The 12,812-nt window shown below is 43.5% G+C and overlaps 4 protein-coding genes across 5 annotated transcripts; 1 reads left to right on the forward strand and 3 right to left on the reverse strand.

Annotated features, from left to right (window-relative positions):
• Nucleotides 1–493: 493 nt before the first annotated feature.
• Nucleotides 494–7,382, reverse strand: LOC6625268 (putative uncharacterized protein DDB_G0281733). Its single transcript, XM_002050595.4, has 3 exons — nt 6,651–7,382; nt 2,339–2,480; nt 494–2,199 (listed from the first exon to the last, which is right to left on the reverse strand). Exons 1-3 carry the CDS (start codon nt 6,689–6,691, stop codon nt 1,537–1,539), a joined length of 846 nt encoding a protein of 281 aa, XP_002050631.1. The 5' UTR covers nt 6,692–7,382; the 3' UTR covers nt 494–1,536.
• LOC6625266 (m-AAA protease-interacting protein 1, mitochondrial) lies at nt 6,075–10,147 on the forward strand. Of its 2 annotated transcripts, none has more exons than XM_070209726.1 (3): nt 6,075–6,101; nt 9,459–9,754; nt 9,830–10,147. In XM_070209726.1, exons 1-3 carry the CDS (start codon nt 6,090–6,092, stop codon nt 9,969–9,971), a joined length of 450 nt encoding a protein of 149 aa, XP_070065827.1. In that variant the 5' UTR covers nt 6,075–6,089; the 3' UTR covers nt 9,972–10,147. The 2 variants fall into 2 exon arrangements, with proteins under 2 accessions (XP_070065827.1, XP_032292271.1); XM_032436380.2 differs by lacking the exon at nt 6,075–6,101 and adding an exon at nt 9,001–9,367.
• RpL19 (ribosomal protein L19) lies at nt 7,719–8,890 on the reverse strand. The gene is made up of 3 exons (XM_002050594.4): nt 8,782–8,890; nt 8,422–8,528; nt 7,719–8,335 (listed from the first exon to the last, which is right to left on the reverse strand). The coding sequence occupies exons 1-3, from the start codon at nt 8,784–8,786 to the stop codon at nt 7,836–7,838; spliced, it is 612 nt and encodes a 203-aa protein (XP_002050630.1). The 5' UTR covers nt 8,787–8,890; the 3' UTR covers nt 7,719–7,835.
• Nucleotides 10,148–11,526, reverse strand: Phk-3 (Pherokine 3). Its single transcript, XM_002050592.4, has 2 exons — nt 11,366–11,526; nt 10,148–10,611 (listed from the first exon to the last, which is right to left on the reverse strand). The coding sequence occupies exon 2, from the start codon at nt 10,596–10,598 to the stop codon at nt 10,221–10,223; it is 378 nt and encodes a 125-aa protein (XP_002050628.1). The 5' UTR covers nt 10,599–10,611; nt 11,366–11,526; the 3' UTR covers nt 10,148–10,220.
• Nucleotides 11,527–12,812: the final 1,286 nt, after the last annotated feature.

Below are 12,812 nucleotides of genomic sequence, written 5' to 3' on the forward strand. Positions count from 1 at the left end.
GTGTGCCCATATTTGAGCTCGTAAATGACTGAAAGTGTTATAAAGCGGCATATGCTCATAAAAGAACGAATAATAGTGTTATAAAGCGGTAAAAATATGAAACAAACGATTGTCGTCACAGACAATGCTAACTGTACTGTACGTAATCTATACGGGGCTTTTACGATGGTCAATGCCAGCGCAAAACAGTTAACAGTTGGCCCAATTGGAATTTGCACCGGTGCGGCCGATCGATCAATACTTTCGGCTTCTTCTTTCTTTAATGGTAAATTAAAAGAGTTTCGTTGTTTATTTTTCTTTTTTGCACTTTTGCTAAATAAATGTATTTGTTTATTGTATAAATAATTCTCAGAACCGCCCGCAGCACAAACATGCACAACTGTAAGACTTGTGTGTGTGTGTGTGTGTGTGTGTACATATAACATGTTGTTGTTGTTGTTGCTGCTGCTGGGGGAGGGGGTCCGACACATGACAATTAACGGAATTAATGATGTTTGTTGTTGTTACGAAATTATATTTCTTGTACTTGAACATTAAACATTTTTTTGCATTTCGACATTTTGTATTGTTTTTCGTTTATTTTTTACACACTTAACTAAACAGCATAAGAGACTAAGGCTAAAATAGAGTATAACATATACATAAATCAAATGACAATCATATATACATATATATATACGCACGCACACACACACACACGCACACACATATACATATACATATATATGGGGCAGATTATAATGCAAGACAAATAGGATAACATTTTTGACTCGATTTCTTAACATTCGTTTTTTTTTTTTTTTTTGCAGCGCAAACCTGGCATGGGGTCAGCTGCTGCTTGAGTATACAATACATTATATCTTTTCTTTTTCTGGGTGGGGCCTGGCCACACCCAATTTCTACAGTGTGCTTCTGCGAGTGTGTGTGTGTGTGTGTGTGTGTGCGGGCACAGCGTGTGTACTAAAGGAATGCTCTTCATCAACAATAACTGTATCAAATGAGCTGACCCACACACACACACACACTCACACACACACACTCAACATTTGTTCTGTTTTGTTGTTGTACCCGTCAACCCAAAATACAAATACAAATTGTGTTTTTTGATTTTTTGAAAAAAGCTTATTCGCAATTTTGTATATATATATATATAAATGTAGTTATCTTCATTATCATTATTATCAGTTACGATCGATTCTATACAATCATCATATATACATATATATATATATATGTATTATGTACTCATATGTCTTAGCACCCCACACATGTTTTTTTTTTTAGTTTTTTAGTTGTTTTTGTTTTTTATGAAATTAAATCTCACTTAACAGAAAGGACCTCACACAAAAGAAAAGAAAACCGTTTTTCCTTATTATTAACAATTTTTTTTTTCAAGTTTTTTTTTGTTGTTGTTTTTCTTTTTGGTTTACATGATTAGAGCCCGCCCAGGTGTAAGATGAAGAAGAAGAAGAAGAATTAGAGTAGAAGCTAAACACACATTCCGAGAGTTGTTGGCAACCGTACCGAGTATTCGCTCTAGACGGCTCCAATATCACTTTGGTATCTGGCGGTCAGATAGTTGGCCGCCTCTGTCATCTGTTCGAGGCACTGGTACAGTCCATTCAGATGTCTTTTGCAGCGTTGCGCCAGCTCTGTGGCCTTGTCGCTTTGGGGTTGGCGGGCGGCATCGGCAATATCGCTGCCGTCTGTGCTTTGGGCGTGGTCGCTCTTGTTGCCATCCGATTCCAGGCCCGAATCGATCTCGTTTGAGATATCCGATTCAGAATCGCTTAGATTGCTAACCGATGTGGTTGACATCATGGACGCTGTCGAGGTGCGTCTCACATGACCCTTGACCCGGCTGCTGCTGCCCCCGCTGCTACCCCCGCTGCTGCTGCTGCTGCTGCTTGTGTTGGCCTCAGTCTTTGTCTCCGCCGCCTGGCTGAGCTGCTGCTGCTGCTGTTGCTGCTCGGTTTCCAGCTCCGTGTCGTCATCGTCCTGATTGTTGGTCCACAGCAAATCCTTTTTCAGGGCATTCAGCACGGTGTACAAATTGAACAGCTCGGAGGCGTTGAGAAACTCTTGGACATTCTTTGAATGCGCCGCGCCCCGCTTGCCCTGTGCGCTGGAACTCTTTGTCAGCTGATTGGCGGTCGTATCCTTGCCCGTTGCAGGTATTATATCAGTGCTATCACCGATCTACGGCAGGAGTATAATAAAAGAGAGTGTGCGAGAGAGGGAGAGAGAGAGAGAGAGAGAGAGAGAGGGCGACAAGCAGGCAGAGGCACAGATTAGCTTCGTTTCGGGTTTCTCTCTATTTTTTACGGGTTAAACCCACCTGCCGATCCATGAGCCTGCATGGCACCAATATGGTATCATCCATCGTGTTGACAGTTTTCACAAACTTCTCCATCAGATTGACGATGCTGTCTTTGGAGAACTGCTGCTCGTCGTGGCGCGCAATGCGACGCAGACAGTTCCTGAAAGAATAGCAAAAAGAATCGAAAAAGAAATTGTCAAAACTTTAGTTGGAAATGAGTAGAAAAAAACGCTTTACTTCGGATTGTCGAAGATTGAATACCCTTACTTACAAGAACTACATGTTCGACCGATTCTAAACTATGTTTAAGTTAACCTAGCATAATGTAAGCTATTAGATCAAAAGCTCGTAAATGCCCAGTTTGATTAGATTCCAAGACTTTCGCTCGATTGTTCCAATTAGAACTTTATGCTTATGTGTGCCGATATTCTTAAGATAATCCGAAGCAAGATGAAGTTTCCGAACGCTTGTTCTTATATCAATTTTATTATATATTAGTCCGAGGTTGAAGAGATTTCAATAGAAAAGTTCTGATAAATAACGCCAACTTATTTCCCAAAACAATAAGAGGAAGTTGGGCCAAGTTAATCAAGAGTGAGAGAGAGCATTTAATGAGCGTCTAGAGTTTGGCCAGAACTGGGAAACATAATCAATTCGAGCGCCAAGATCAAGAATAGACTTTTGTGGGCTTGACAACGTCTTTTGTAGCCAAGTCTGGCTGGAAACCAGTCAAGACGCACAACAGAGCCGCCGCTTGGCCAATACACAAATAGATAAATAATATATATATATATATATAACCCGAAATATGGGCACGAAACGTGTCGTCGTTAAGTCTGGCCAGTTGTTCTTCTAACATTTCCGACATGGACAACAACTTTACGTTGAGCACAAGAATTGATTTCCCACTATGCAAATGAGCCCAGACAAAGTCGCCAAATTCAATTTGTGTATAAATAGAAGAAGAGCAAAAAAAAAAAAAACAAAAAACCAACCGATTTCTATTTCTGAAGCAGCCAAGCTGCTGCGTGTGGATTTCACCCTCTGCCGCGCCGACTGGCTGTCTACCTGTGCTACCTGGTTGCGGGTCAAGCGCTCTTAACGCCACGTGTCTCTGTCTCTCTAGAGCCTTACACAAGCAGCCCATTAGCTTTAAGTATACGCTACCAACCCCCCCCCCCCCCTCCCCCTTTTATGTCGTAGTAGACCTCCATTAAACCCGCCCAGCTGACGCCAGCTAGTCTCACAGATCGCGACGTACAAAGTCCACAGCGCTTATCGTTGTCTGGAGCTGGAGTTCCGTTCGCTCCGCTGATAACTGATAACGGAATGAGGCAACATTGTCTACGATAATGTGTCGTCTGGCAGACGCGTGATCGCAACAAGTGTTTGGCTGCCACAAGAGTGAGCAGGCAGCACCCCCTGCCCGCACCCAACCGGTGCACTTGTCTAGACTATTGATAGCTTCTGAATGTAGCAGCTTGTGTGGTTGGGGGGGGAGGGGAAACGGACACGCGAACGCCGCGTGCTCGCCAAGCTATCCGACTGACGAACGGACGGACGGACGGACTGCCTCTGATATAGAGACGTGTTTCGTTGCTTGTGTCAAGGTTTTTTTCCGCTAGTTGCCCACCCCCCGCTCCCTCTGTATATATATATATATATATGCTTGGCGAGAAACTTTCCCATCGCACAAATGACTAATTGAGCTAATTGAATATGGAATATTTGAACAAGAAAAGAGAAGAAGAAAAAAAAAACAGCTCATAAGAAAGCCAATTTGGAATGCAGCAGGTGCACGGCTATCTAGGTGGCTATTTATGCCCTGCTCAGGTAACTCGCCTGTTTCCAGCTGGCTCGCTATCAAACTAAACAACAGCCTGTTTTAGGCACATACTAAATGCCAGCCAAGTAGCTCGCATTTAATTATGCCTAATTTAATAATAATAACTTTCTACAGTTCCGGATAATATTTTCAATATTATAAAAAACATTTCAGCTGTTTGTCCGCCCACATTTCAAATGCGCCAATAACAGCTGATCATGAACAGATCAACGGTAAGACGCCATTTTGTTTGATTCGCTCGCAATGGATTCGCATTAGGGCGAGAGACCATAAATTGTAAGACGCGCAATTATCTTATCAATAAATAACGTCCGGTCGGCTCGCCTCATTCATACATAATTAGCTCGACAATGAATGAAGCGGTTTATTTACATTATAAAAACTAAAAACTAAAAAAAAAATCAGGTGTTGCCTATTTTAGCAAATGTCGCAGCAAATAAAACAGGCATTAGTCAAGCTGTTGGCCACGCGCCAGCATTAGAGCTGCGGGGAGTGCGGTGTGGTGTGCATGTATGTGTGTGTGTGTGTGTGTGTGTGTGTGTGTGTGTGTGTGTGTGTGTGTGTGTGTGGGGAGTATTAACGTTATTGACCTTTTGTGCTGCTAGCCCACTCCAACCCCTCCCCCACGGGCTCTTGCTAAATCGCACAACAAGTGCAGCTGCGCCCAATTGTGCCGGCGGCAGCGGCAAAAGCAGCGACGACGGCAGCGCTTGAAACACGCCATCTGAAACGACCAATTGCAGCGCGGCACGGCGCGGCGCGGCGCGGCACGGCAAGCCCTATTATCTGCCAGCCCGCGCGCATCTGTGTTGAGGTGAATGTTTTTGGGATAATTGTTGTCTCGATTCTCTAGTTATCGCATGGCCTATTAAGGCGGCCAAAACAAAGCTTAGCCGCTGCACACCTGGCGACACCTGACCGTGTGAAGTGGGCCAAGCCGGGCAGGCGGCACGCGACGACACGCGTCCAAGTTTTCACAGCGGACATGCGCAGCAGCAGCGCGGCATACAACACAGAAATCAGCCGATGTTTTAGCGTGTAATTGTGTGCGTGTGTGTGTGTGTGTGTGTGTTGGCAGTTTGTGGCAAGAGAGCGTTAATGCTTTTAAGCTGCGCTCTTTTTTGAGAACGCGTGAGAGAGAGGGCGGCAGCGCGGAGACAGCGCTGTAACTGTACGATTTGTTAGATAAAGAGACGCTGGTCATGCTGTTTGTTGTTGTCGGTTTTTCGTTGTTGTTGTTGTTGTTATTTTTGTATTACCCGCAATATTTGCAAAGTTGGGCAACATTTTTTTCTTCTCTTCTCCTTTTTATTTTGTACCGAATTGACCAATATTTGTTTAATGTTGTTTTGCAGTGTGGCTGCCCCTGTTTGGCCTCGAATGACCTCCAATAATAATCGATAAATCAGCAAATCGATATTAATTACATATCATTAGTTTTAACACGCGACAAACGAATGCAAAGACTAATTCTATTCAAAAAAAAAAAAAATTAATAAATAAATAAAGAAAACATGAATAAGGGCCGCAACTTTGTCAAGGCAAAAGCTGGCCGCGCCAACCCGTGCCAAAGTAATACAAAATTCAAAGTAACACAAACGTCATCAAAGTATTAATGGGTATGTATGTACTTATGTATATCTATGTATGTATGTATGTATGTATGTGTTTGTATGCCTACGTCAATCAGTTGGGTTTAAGAGCGGCGACTGTGAATCACAACATTTCTGATTGTTTTTCCTTTTTTTTTTTGCTTTATAGCCTACGGCGGCGTGTGGCTCATAATTTGTCTTTTCGCCTAGTGGCAATGGAGATGAGTAATAGTTATTATCGATAAGTGACATGCAAGCGCCAAAAGCGCTGATTAGAGCAATTGCAATAAACAAAAAAAAAAGCAACTGAGCCGCGGCGTTGGAAAGTGGCATGTTCAGAGAGGTATGCAATTTTATTAGTTTAAACAAACAAACACATTCACACAAATCGAGCCCAGGCTCGAGACACGCACACAAGTACGCACACTCACACACACATACATATATAGCTATAGCACGATTGTGTCATATTAGGCAGCATTGCCTTTACTTTTTTTTTTTTCTTTCGTGTTTGAATGGCCGCTCGCATCGTACGATAAAATTTTTGTATCTTGTGTGTTTTTTTTTTCTTTTTGACGAAACGAAAGAGAAAATGCCGTGTGAACGGACACGGGGTGCAGGCAGAAAGAGTCAGAGAGAGAGAGCGAGAGCGAGTGAGCGGGCAAAATGATGTGAGCGAAATTGCCAACACCCGCCCGCCCGTCTGCCTGTTACAATTTAGCAACTGCTTTAAATTGAATTTAAACACATTTTAACTAGAAACTCGCGCTTGCCCAGCCCAAACCTGGACACACACACACACACTCACGGAGGCAGACACATGTGTGTGTGTGTGTGTGTGTGTGTGTGTGTAGGCATATTCCCCATCATCCGATCAGATCTTGGCACTTACCGACTAGTCTCCAGCTTGGTGAGGTCTGTGTATCCACTCATTGTGCTGTATTTTAGTATTTGATGGTTGGGTTTTTTTTTGTTGTTGTAGTTGTTTTTGTTATAAGTGTGTCTTCTATTACCAAAAACGGTTTTGCGAACGTTTTTGGTAAATTGATGTTTTTGTTATAAATGCTGACACCACCGCAAGTTAATAAAATTTTGTCTTTTACTCTTTGTATCACATATACACGCGCACTTTCACTGTGTGTCTATCGCATTGAGTTCATACGGGTGTGTGCATGTGTGCGTGCGGGCCTTCAGCTGATTTCTCATGTAGTTGTAGTTGTATTTGTGAATTCTTTGCGTGACGCTAACGTTGACCGGACTGCTGCTGCTGCGGCTGCTCTAGGCAAATGCTGCTTTGTTGCTATTACGAAATCTGCAGACTTTTGGTTACAGGTAGTTAGTTAATCGTTAAGCTTATGCTGCTGCTGCTGGTGCTGCTGCCGACACGTTTGCTTTTAATTGAACTCGAATGCGTTTTGCGTTGATTTGAAAATGTCGCTGCCGTTTTATGCCAAACAGAATGCCCTAGCATACACGTTGTTTAGTTTATGACTCTTTCTGATTGGAGCTGCTGCCTGCTGCTCAATTCTATTAATTGCTTTATTTATATATCAGAATTCTAAACAAATTTAGCTCGTGCACCGCTGCTGCACCACGACTGACGACCGCTACGAACGAGTTTCGATTTCAAAATGATGTGAGCGGCGAATAGTGTGACCTCAATCGGTTGCCGCAAACATCTCAAATGAAACCGATACACTATCGAGTAGCTTATGCGATATATTCGTTTGCTGCTATCGATAGTAATAAGTGTATCGCTGATGAGGTATCCGTTCACACTCGAACCAAAAAGCGCATTATTTTAAATTATTTTTCTTATTGGTTCTTGTATTTGGTATCAGCTATTTTCTGTTTGTCAAGTTCAAAACCATTTCGTAGATTTTCACAATATGTATGTTGTTCGACACAGCTGATTCCACTTGGAATTTTTTGCCCAACCGGATAAGAAACACACCTGGGCTTATATCTCGTTTGTACAAAATCATTTCGGCCAAACTAAAATGACAATTTTTATTTCACTTGTAAAACAATTACTAATTAATGCCCACGGTCTGGGAACGCTGTTGTTTAAGTCGACTTAATGACCCGCAGTGGCAGCCTTCGCAGCGATCTCATCCTCCTTGGCGTGCAGGGCGATGAGCTCCTGTTTCTTGGTGGCAATACGCTCCTCACGTCGCTTGCGTGCCTCGCGCACCTTCTGTCGCCTGGCCTCGGCCTGATCAGCCAGCATCTTGCTGCGCTGCTTCTCGGCCTTCTTCTTGTGAATGTACTCCATGAGGACACGCTTGTTCTTGAACACATTACCCTTGCACTTCATGTACAGATCGTGGTACAGATGGCGATCGATCTTCTTGCTGTCGCGATACTTCTTCAGCAAACGGCGCAGCACACGCTGGCGCTGCATCCACAGCAGCTTGGTGGGCATACGGGCGTTCGCTGTACCCTTGCGCTTACCGAAACCGCAGTGGCGGCCCTTGCGGCGCGCCTCGGTGTTCTTGCGGACACGGTAGCGGGAATGCACCACGACGGGCTTCTTGATGATCAGACCATCCTTGATCAGTTTGCGTATGTTCTGACCTGTATGGTGTGGGGGAGGGGGGAGGCGGAGATATTAGCAGCGTGCACTTGTGCAACACACACTATTAAATATTTGTAATACTTACGCGAGTTTGTGTTGGCGATTTCGTTTATTTCATTGGGATCCAACCAAACCTTCTTCTTGCCGCAACGCAGCACTGAGGCTGCGAGCCTCTTCTGGAGCTTTAGAGAACTGGAAAGAGAGACATCACATTAGAATGCAGCGTGCCATGAGTTTGTATGTAAATGTGTGTGTGTGTGTGTGTGTGCGTGCGTGCGCTCGTGCGTGTGTGTGTGCGCCCACGTTCAGGTTATTTTACTCAATTCGCAGCTTAATCGAACTGCACGCATTTTGTGCCGCATTCAATGATTAAGTCACACGCTAATCAGCACTTTTCACACATTTTTGTACACAAAACACAGAAATTTAGAAAATTCAACAGTACCTCATGCTGTCGACCCTTGCTCGTCGTGGCTGGGAAAGAAAGAAAAATTTGACAGACGGAAGTGACTGCCATTTTCGAGCAACTATAGCGACACAATGCTCGCTGCTATATAACTCAGTATGACCAGATAATAGACAAACCCATTCACAATGGACGCCGAACAGTGTGTTAACAGCAGACTTGCATAACAGCCCAATGCTATAACAAAATGTATTTGGTCAGCCCTGGCCGAACAGCTGATCATACAGTTAAAATAAAAACGCCAATCACAACTTGAATTGTTATTGAAAAGAAACCAAACCAGTTAATAATGCAACACACTTTAAGGCGCTGCCTAACCATGGCAACCACGGGCACAACAACAAGGATGCGCTGCTTTGCAACAGTGCCGCACGCTCCCGAACAGAACAAGAATCAGACCAGCCGCAATCAGCTGCCGCGTCTGATGGACTTTCCAGAAATAATCTGGCCCTCGGCTTTAAATACAATCAAAAATTGGATAACCGTACAGTTCATAATACGTCCCTATTTCGATAGTGAATTTCAAATTAAGGATTTCATATTTGGCGCCAAGCAGGCGCTGCAGGTGCGACCCAATTTGTCGCCTCGCATTGTCTGGCAAAAAAAAAAAAAAAAAAAAAACTCAACAACTCTCTCTCTCTCCCTGTGTTGATTAGGTGGTATCCGCACGGCTGGTGGGCGGCGATCTGAACAAGCTGCAGGATCTGGTGACGCCGGATGCGATTGCCGAACTGAAGCCCGTTGTCCAGAAGCTATCGATGACGCAGCGCAAACAGCTGGAGATCAATGAGAGCGACATCTATTTGTCGTTTCCCTATCAGATCGGCATCATGTTCGACGATGCCAACGACAAGCTGCAAAAGCGCTGGGTCGAGATCACGATGGTCTTCCATGTGATGCGCGGCCTGACCGAGATGCGCGAACGCGGCGAGGAGATACCCTGGAATATGGGGTGAGGCACCACCGATAAGTTGTCTCTCATCTAGCTTTTTGCACATTCAAAATGAAAATTTTCTTTCGATTTAAGCACTCTGCCCGAGTATCAGGATCGTGTCTTCATATGTAATTATCGTTTCAAAAAGGAGTTCACAGCCGGACAACAATCCGACTGGACAATCAATGTGGCCAATCACTTCAGGGCCATTGATCTGATCAACGAATCGAAATAACAACAAGTCCAAACTTGCGCTTCACATATATAACCAGAAAAACAAATGGCCCCCCCCCTCAACTATTTAGACCCAATTTCATATGATAAACGCAGCAGTTTGCCTAGACATTTTTGGATACATTTTGGAATAAAATTTGCATTGCAAGTGTTTTAGGTATGAAAACGACAAAATAATTTACTTATTTTTTGTTTTATGTAGTTTAAATAACGAGTACGATACAACGTGTTTTTTGTATTTTTGTTAATTTTAATGGCTAACGTGCTTCTCGTACTTGGACCTGTAGATGCCCTTCGAGTCGTACTTGTCCAGGAGCAGCTTCCACTCGCCTGGCTTGTTGACGCGCAGGAAATTGATCACCTTGTTGGAATTGCGACGCTGCACCTCGGTGCACTTGGAGCACTCCGATTCGAGGGCATCGGGCAGCAGTTTCTTCAGTTCGCGTCCCTCCGGCGTGCACGGCCCCTTATCCATCAGGCACTTGATATAGTTGTTCAATATGCGATTGTTGCCCAGCACCTCGTCCACGTTCACATTGTCGAACTTGTTCGTGTACTTCTGGTCGGGTCTGGCGGCCGTCAGGCCGGCAAACACGCACACCAACAGAATGGCCAGAGATGCCTTCATCTTGTCTCGAGAGCTGTAAACAAACAGAACACACAAAAACAAACATGAGAAAAAATAATATATATGAAAAAAGTTCCCCGAAAAAACGTGAGTAATTGCACAACAAATACTAAATCTTGCTCAAATACGTTTTATGGCTAACTCGAGACTCCAAACAAATTGATGGAGCTCTAAATAATCTGTCTGTCTGATCTCGGGCGTCGTCAGGTCTGCCGTTTGGCTTGACAACGCGTTTTATTTATATATTTAGTTAGTTTTTTTTTTTTTTATTTTAATGTCTTTCTCTTGGAGATTCTCGTCTGTTTTGGCCAGCTCATTTCTGGGCTAAGCCTTAATTCATGCATTATTAATGCCTCTTGGCATATATATGGCATATGCATACTAATTAATCGTTTAAGGTTTTAATAACAAAAGATTTCACAATTTCTGACCACGTCGGCGCTGTGCTTACTCCGGGCTAAGCTTTGCGTCTAAGCGCATATACAAAACGGCTTCAAATCGTTTTTTGGGTTTTTTTCTTTCCCTCCTAGTTTTTATCGTCTCTCTTTATTTTTTTTATATAACGGCTTTTGTACCGTTGTTTGGTGCAGACAAGTGTTGCCAATCGGTTTACGCAATACACAAGTATCGATACCAATTTAACAGTTGCAAGCCGAGCGCATGCGCAGCCTGCGTTGCGCGCGCGCTCTCACACGCTCAACAAGACAGCGAGCGAGAGAGAGAGAGAGAGAGCGCGCGAAGTAGTTGTTGTTGCTTGTAAGGCTCACCTGTTGCTTTTGATGCGGTCGGATGGGGGAATTCGCGAAGTGTGTGTGTTGCGTACGACAGCACAGCTTTGATTGCCAAGCTGTTAGCCTGTTTAGTCCACTTTTATACTAAGGAGCTTTGCACGCGTCGCGTCGCGGCCAAAGCTCTCGCATACGCTCGACAGCGCGGGCGCCGCCTGGGCCGACCGAGTCAAAGGTCTCTCTCGCACACTGCAGCAGCTTGGCTTGAAAAACAAAAAAAAAAAAAAAAAACAAAAACGCGCTGCCAAATTGAACCGGATTTTTAAGTTTTCACCCGAATTTTGAAGCTAGCGCAATTTGTCGTGTACTTGGGAAGTACGCAAGCTTTTTATTTGTTTTCTTCTCTTCTTTTTTTTTCTACTTCTTCTAGACTGTTTAAATGTAAATGCGGCCTCACCTTTGAGCGACCCCCCCCGCGCCACCTCGCTGTAGTTGCTAATGCCCGACTTGACAGCTGTTTGCTTTGGTTGTTAGTTGTGCCAAAAATTCATAGGAAAAACATTCAACGTGAAAAATTCAAATCTCTGCAACTCGTTGTTGTTGCTCTTTTTTTTTACGAGCATCGTTTTTTTTTTTTTTTTTTTGGTTATGTTGTAATCACTTTTATGCATTTCCCTCTTTTAATTTCAATTATCGGGCATCGCGCGTCTGTCTCTCTCTCTCTCTCTGTCTCTCTGTCTTTGTCTCTCTCTAGGCCCAACCAGATTTCGAAAGCTCAATTCAACTGGTCTCCATTTTTGCGCCAACTTGAACTGGGATTTACCATCCCCCCCCTGCTGCCACTCTCTCCCCCCTCCCTCCCACTGACGCGTGGTCAGTTTTATTTATATTGTAGATTTTTCCACACAATCAGAGCCTGATAATTGCCGCTGTTTATTTAGACTTCACTTGGGCTCCACAATTATAAGCCATAAAATATACGTACATAAAGATATTTTAATTTTTGTTATTTATTTGCATTTGTGTTCGCACTTTAATGGCATTGACGTGAGCTTCTAGAACTCTCAACTCAATTGCAGTTCAATGGGTCAGTTCGGCTTAAATCTCTGTTTGACTCTTGGCCCTTGGGCTCTAATGAAAGCTAATGAATCACTGGACACTTGCTGTGATATAACTTTTATGTTAATTAGTGTTTAATTATGCACAGCTCACAGCTGATTTATCATATCATCAACAAAATTAACAACCCTTTGTCTTATCTTGTTTGGATGCTTGTTGCAACATTTCGAAATTGGGACACATTTTTGCCGGCAGCCACAGGAAGATAATTTGCGTGTCTGCGGAAACCGGCAATTTCTGGCCAATTGCCCAATTCGAGTGTTTGTTTTGCTAACAAGTTTTTTTTTTTTTTTTGTTTTTTGCCAAACAATTTGAATATTTAACTTGACTTAACTTTTTTTTGCGAAATCCAGTTTTAATTTTTAAT

This window comes from Drosophila virilis, chromosome 5 (genome assembly GCF_030788295.1).
Source record: "Drosophila virilis strain 15010-1051.87 chromosome 5, Dvir_AGI_RSII-ME, whole genome shotgun sequence".
Lineage (NCBI taxonomy): Eukaryota > Metazoa > Arthropoda > Insecta > Diptera > Drosophilidae > Drosophila > Drosophila virilis.

What these genes read in the sequence shown, in the direction of transcription:
- LOC6625268 (XM_002050595.4), bottom strand. Translation starts at nt 6,691, where the DNA reads ATGAGTGGATACACAGACCTCACCAAGCTGGAGACTAGTCG. An exon ending in ACCAAGCTGGAGACTAGTCG is followed by an intron (nt 2,481 to 6,650) that starts GTAAGTGCCAAG and finishes CTATTCTTTCAG; the next exon opens with GAACTGTCTGCGTCGCATTG. An exon ending in GCAGGCTCATGGATCGGCAG is followed by an intron (nt 2,200 to 2,338) that starts GTGGGTTTAACC and finishes CTCCTGCCGTAG; the next exon opens with ATCGGTGATAGCACTGATAT.
- RpL19 (XM_002050594.4), bottom strand. An exon ending in AATCGCCAACACAAACTCGC is followed by an intron (nt 8,336 to 8,421) that starts GTAAGTATTACA and finishes CACACCATACAG; the next exon opens with GTCAGAACATACGCAAACTG.
- LOC6625266 (XM_032436380.2), top strand. Translation starts at nt 9,092, where the DNA reads ATGCAACACACTTTAAGGCGCTGCCTAACCATGGCAACCACGGGCACA. An exon ending in GCGCCAAGCAGGCGCTGCAG is followed by an intron (nt 9,368 to 9,458) that starts GTGCGACCCAAT and finishes TGTGTTGATTAG; the next exon opens with GTGGTATCCGCACGGCTGGT. An exon ending in GAGATACCCTGGAATATGGG is followed by an intron (nt 9,755 to 9,829) that starts GTGAGGCACCAC and finishes TTTCGATTTAAG; the next exon opens with CACTCTGCCCGAGTATCAGG.
- Phk-3 (XM_002050592.4), bottom strand. Translation starts at nt 10,598, where the DNA reads ATGAAGGCATCTCTGGCCATTCTGTTGGTGTGCGTGTTTGCCGGCCTG.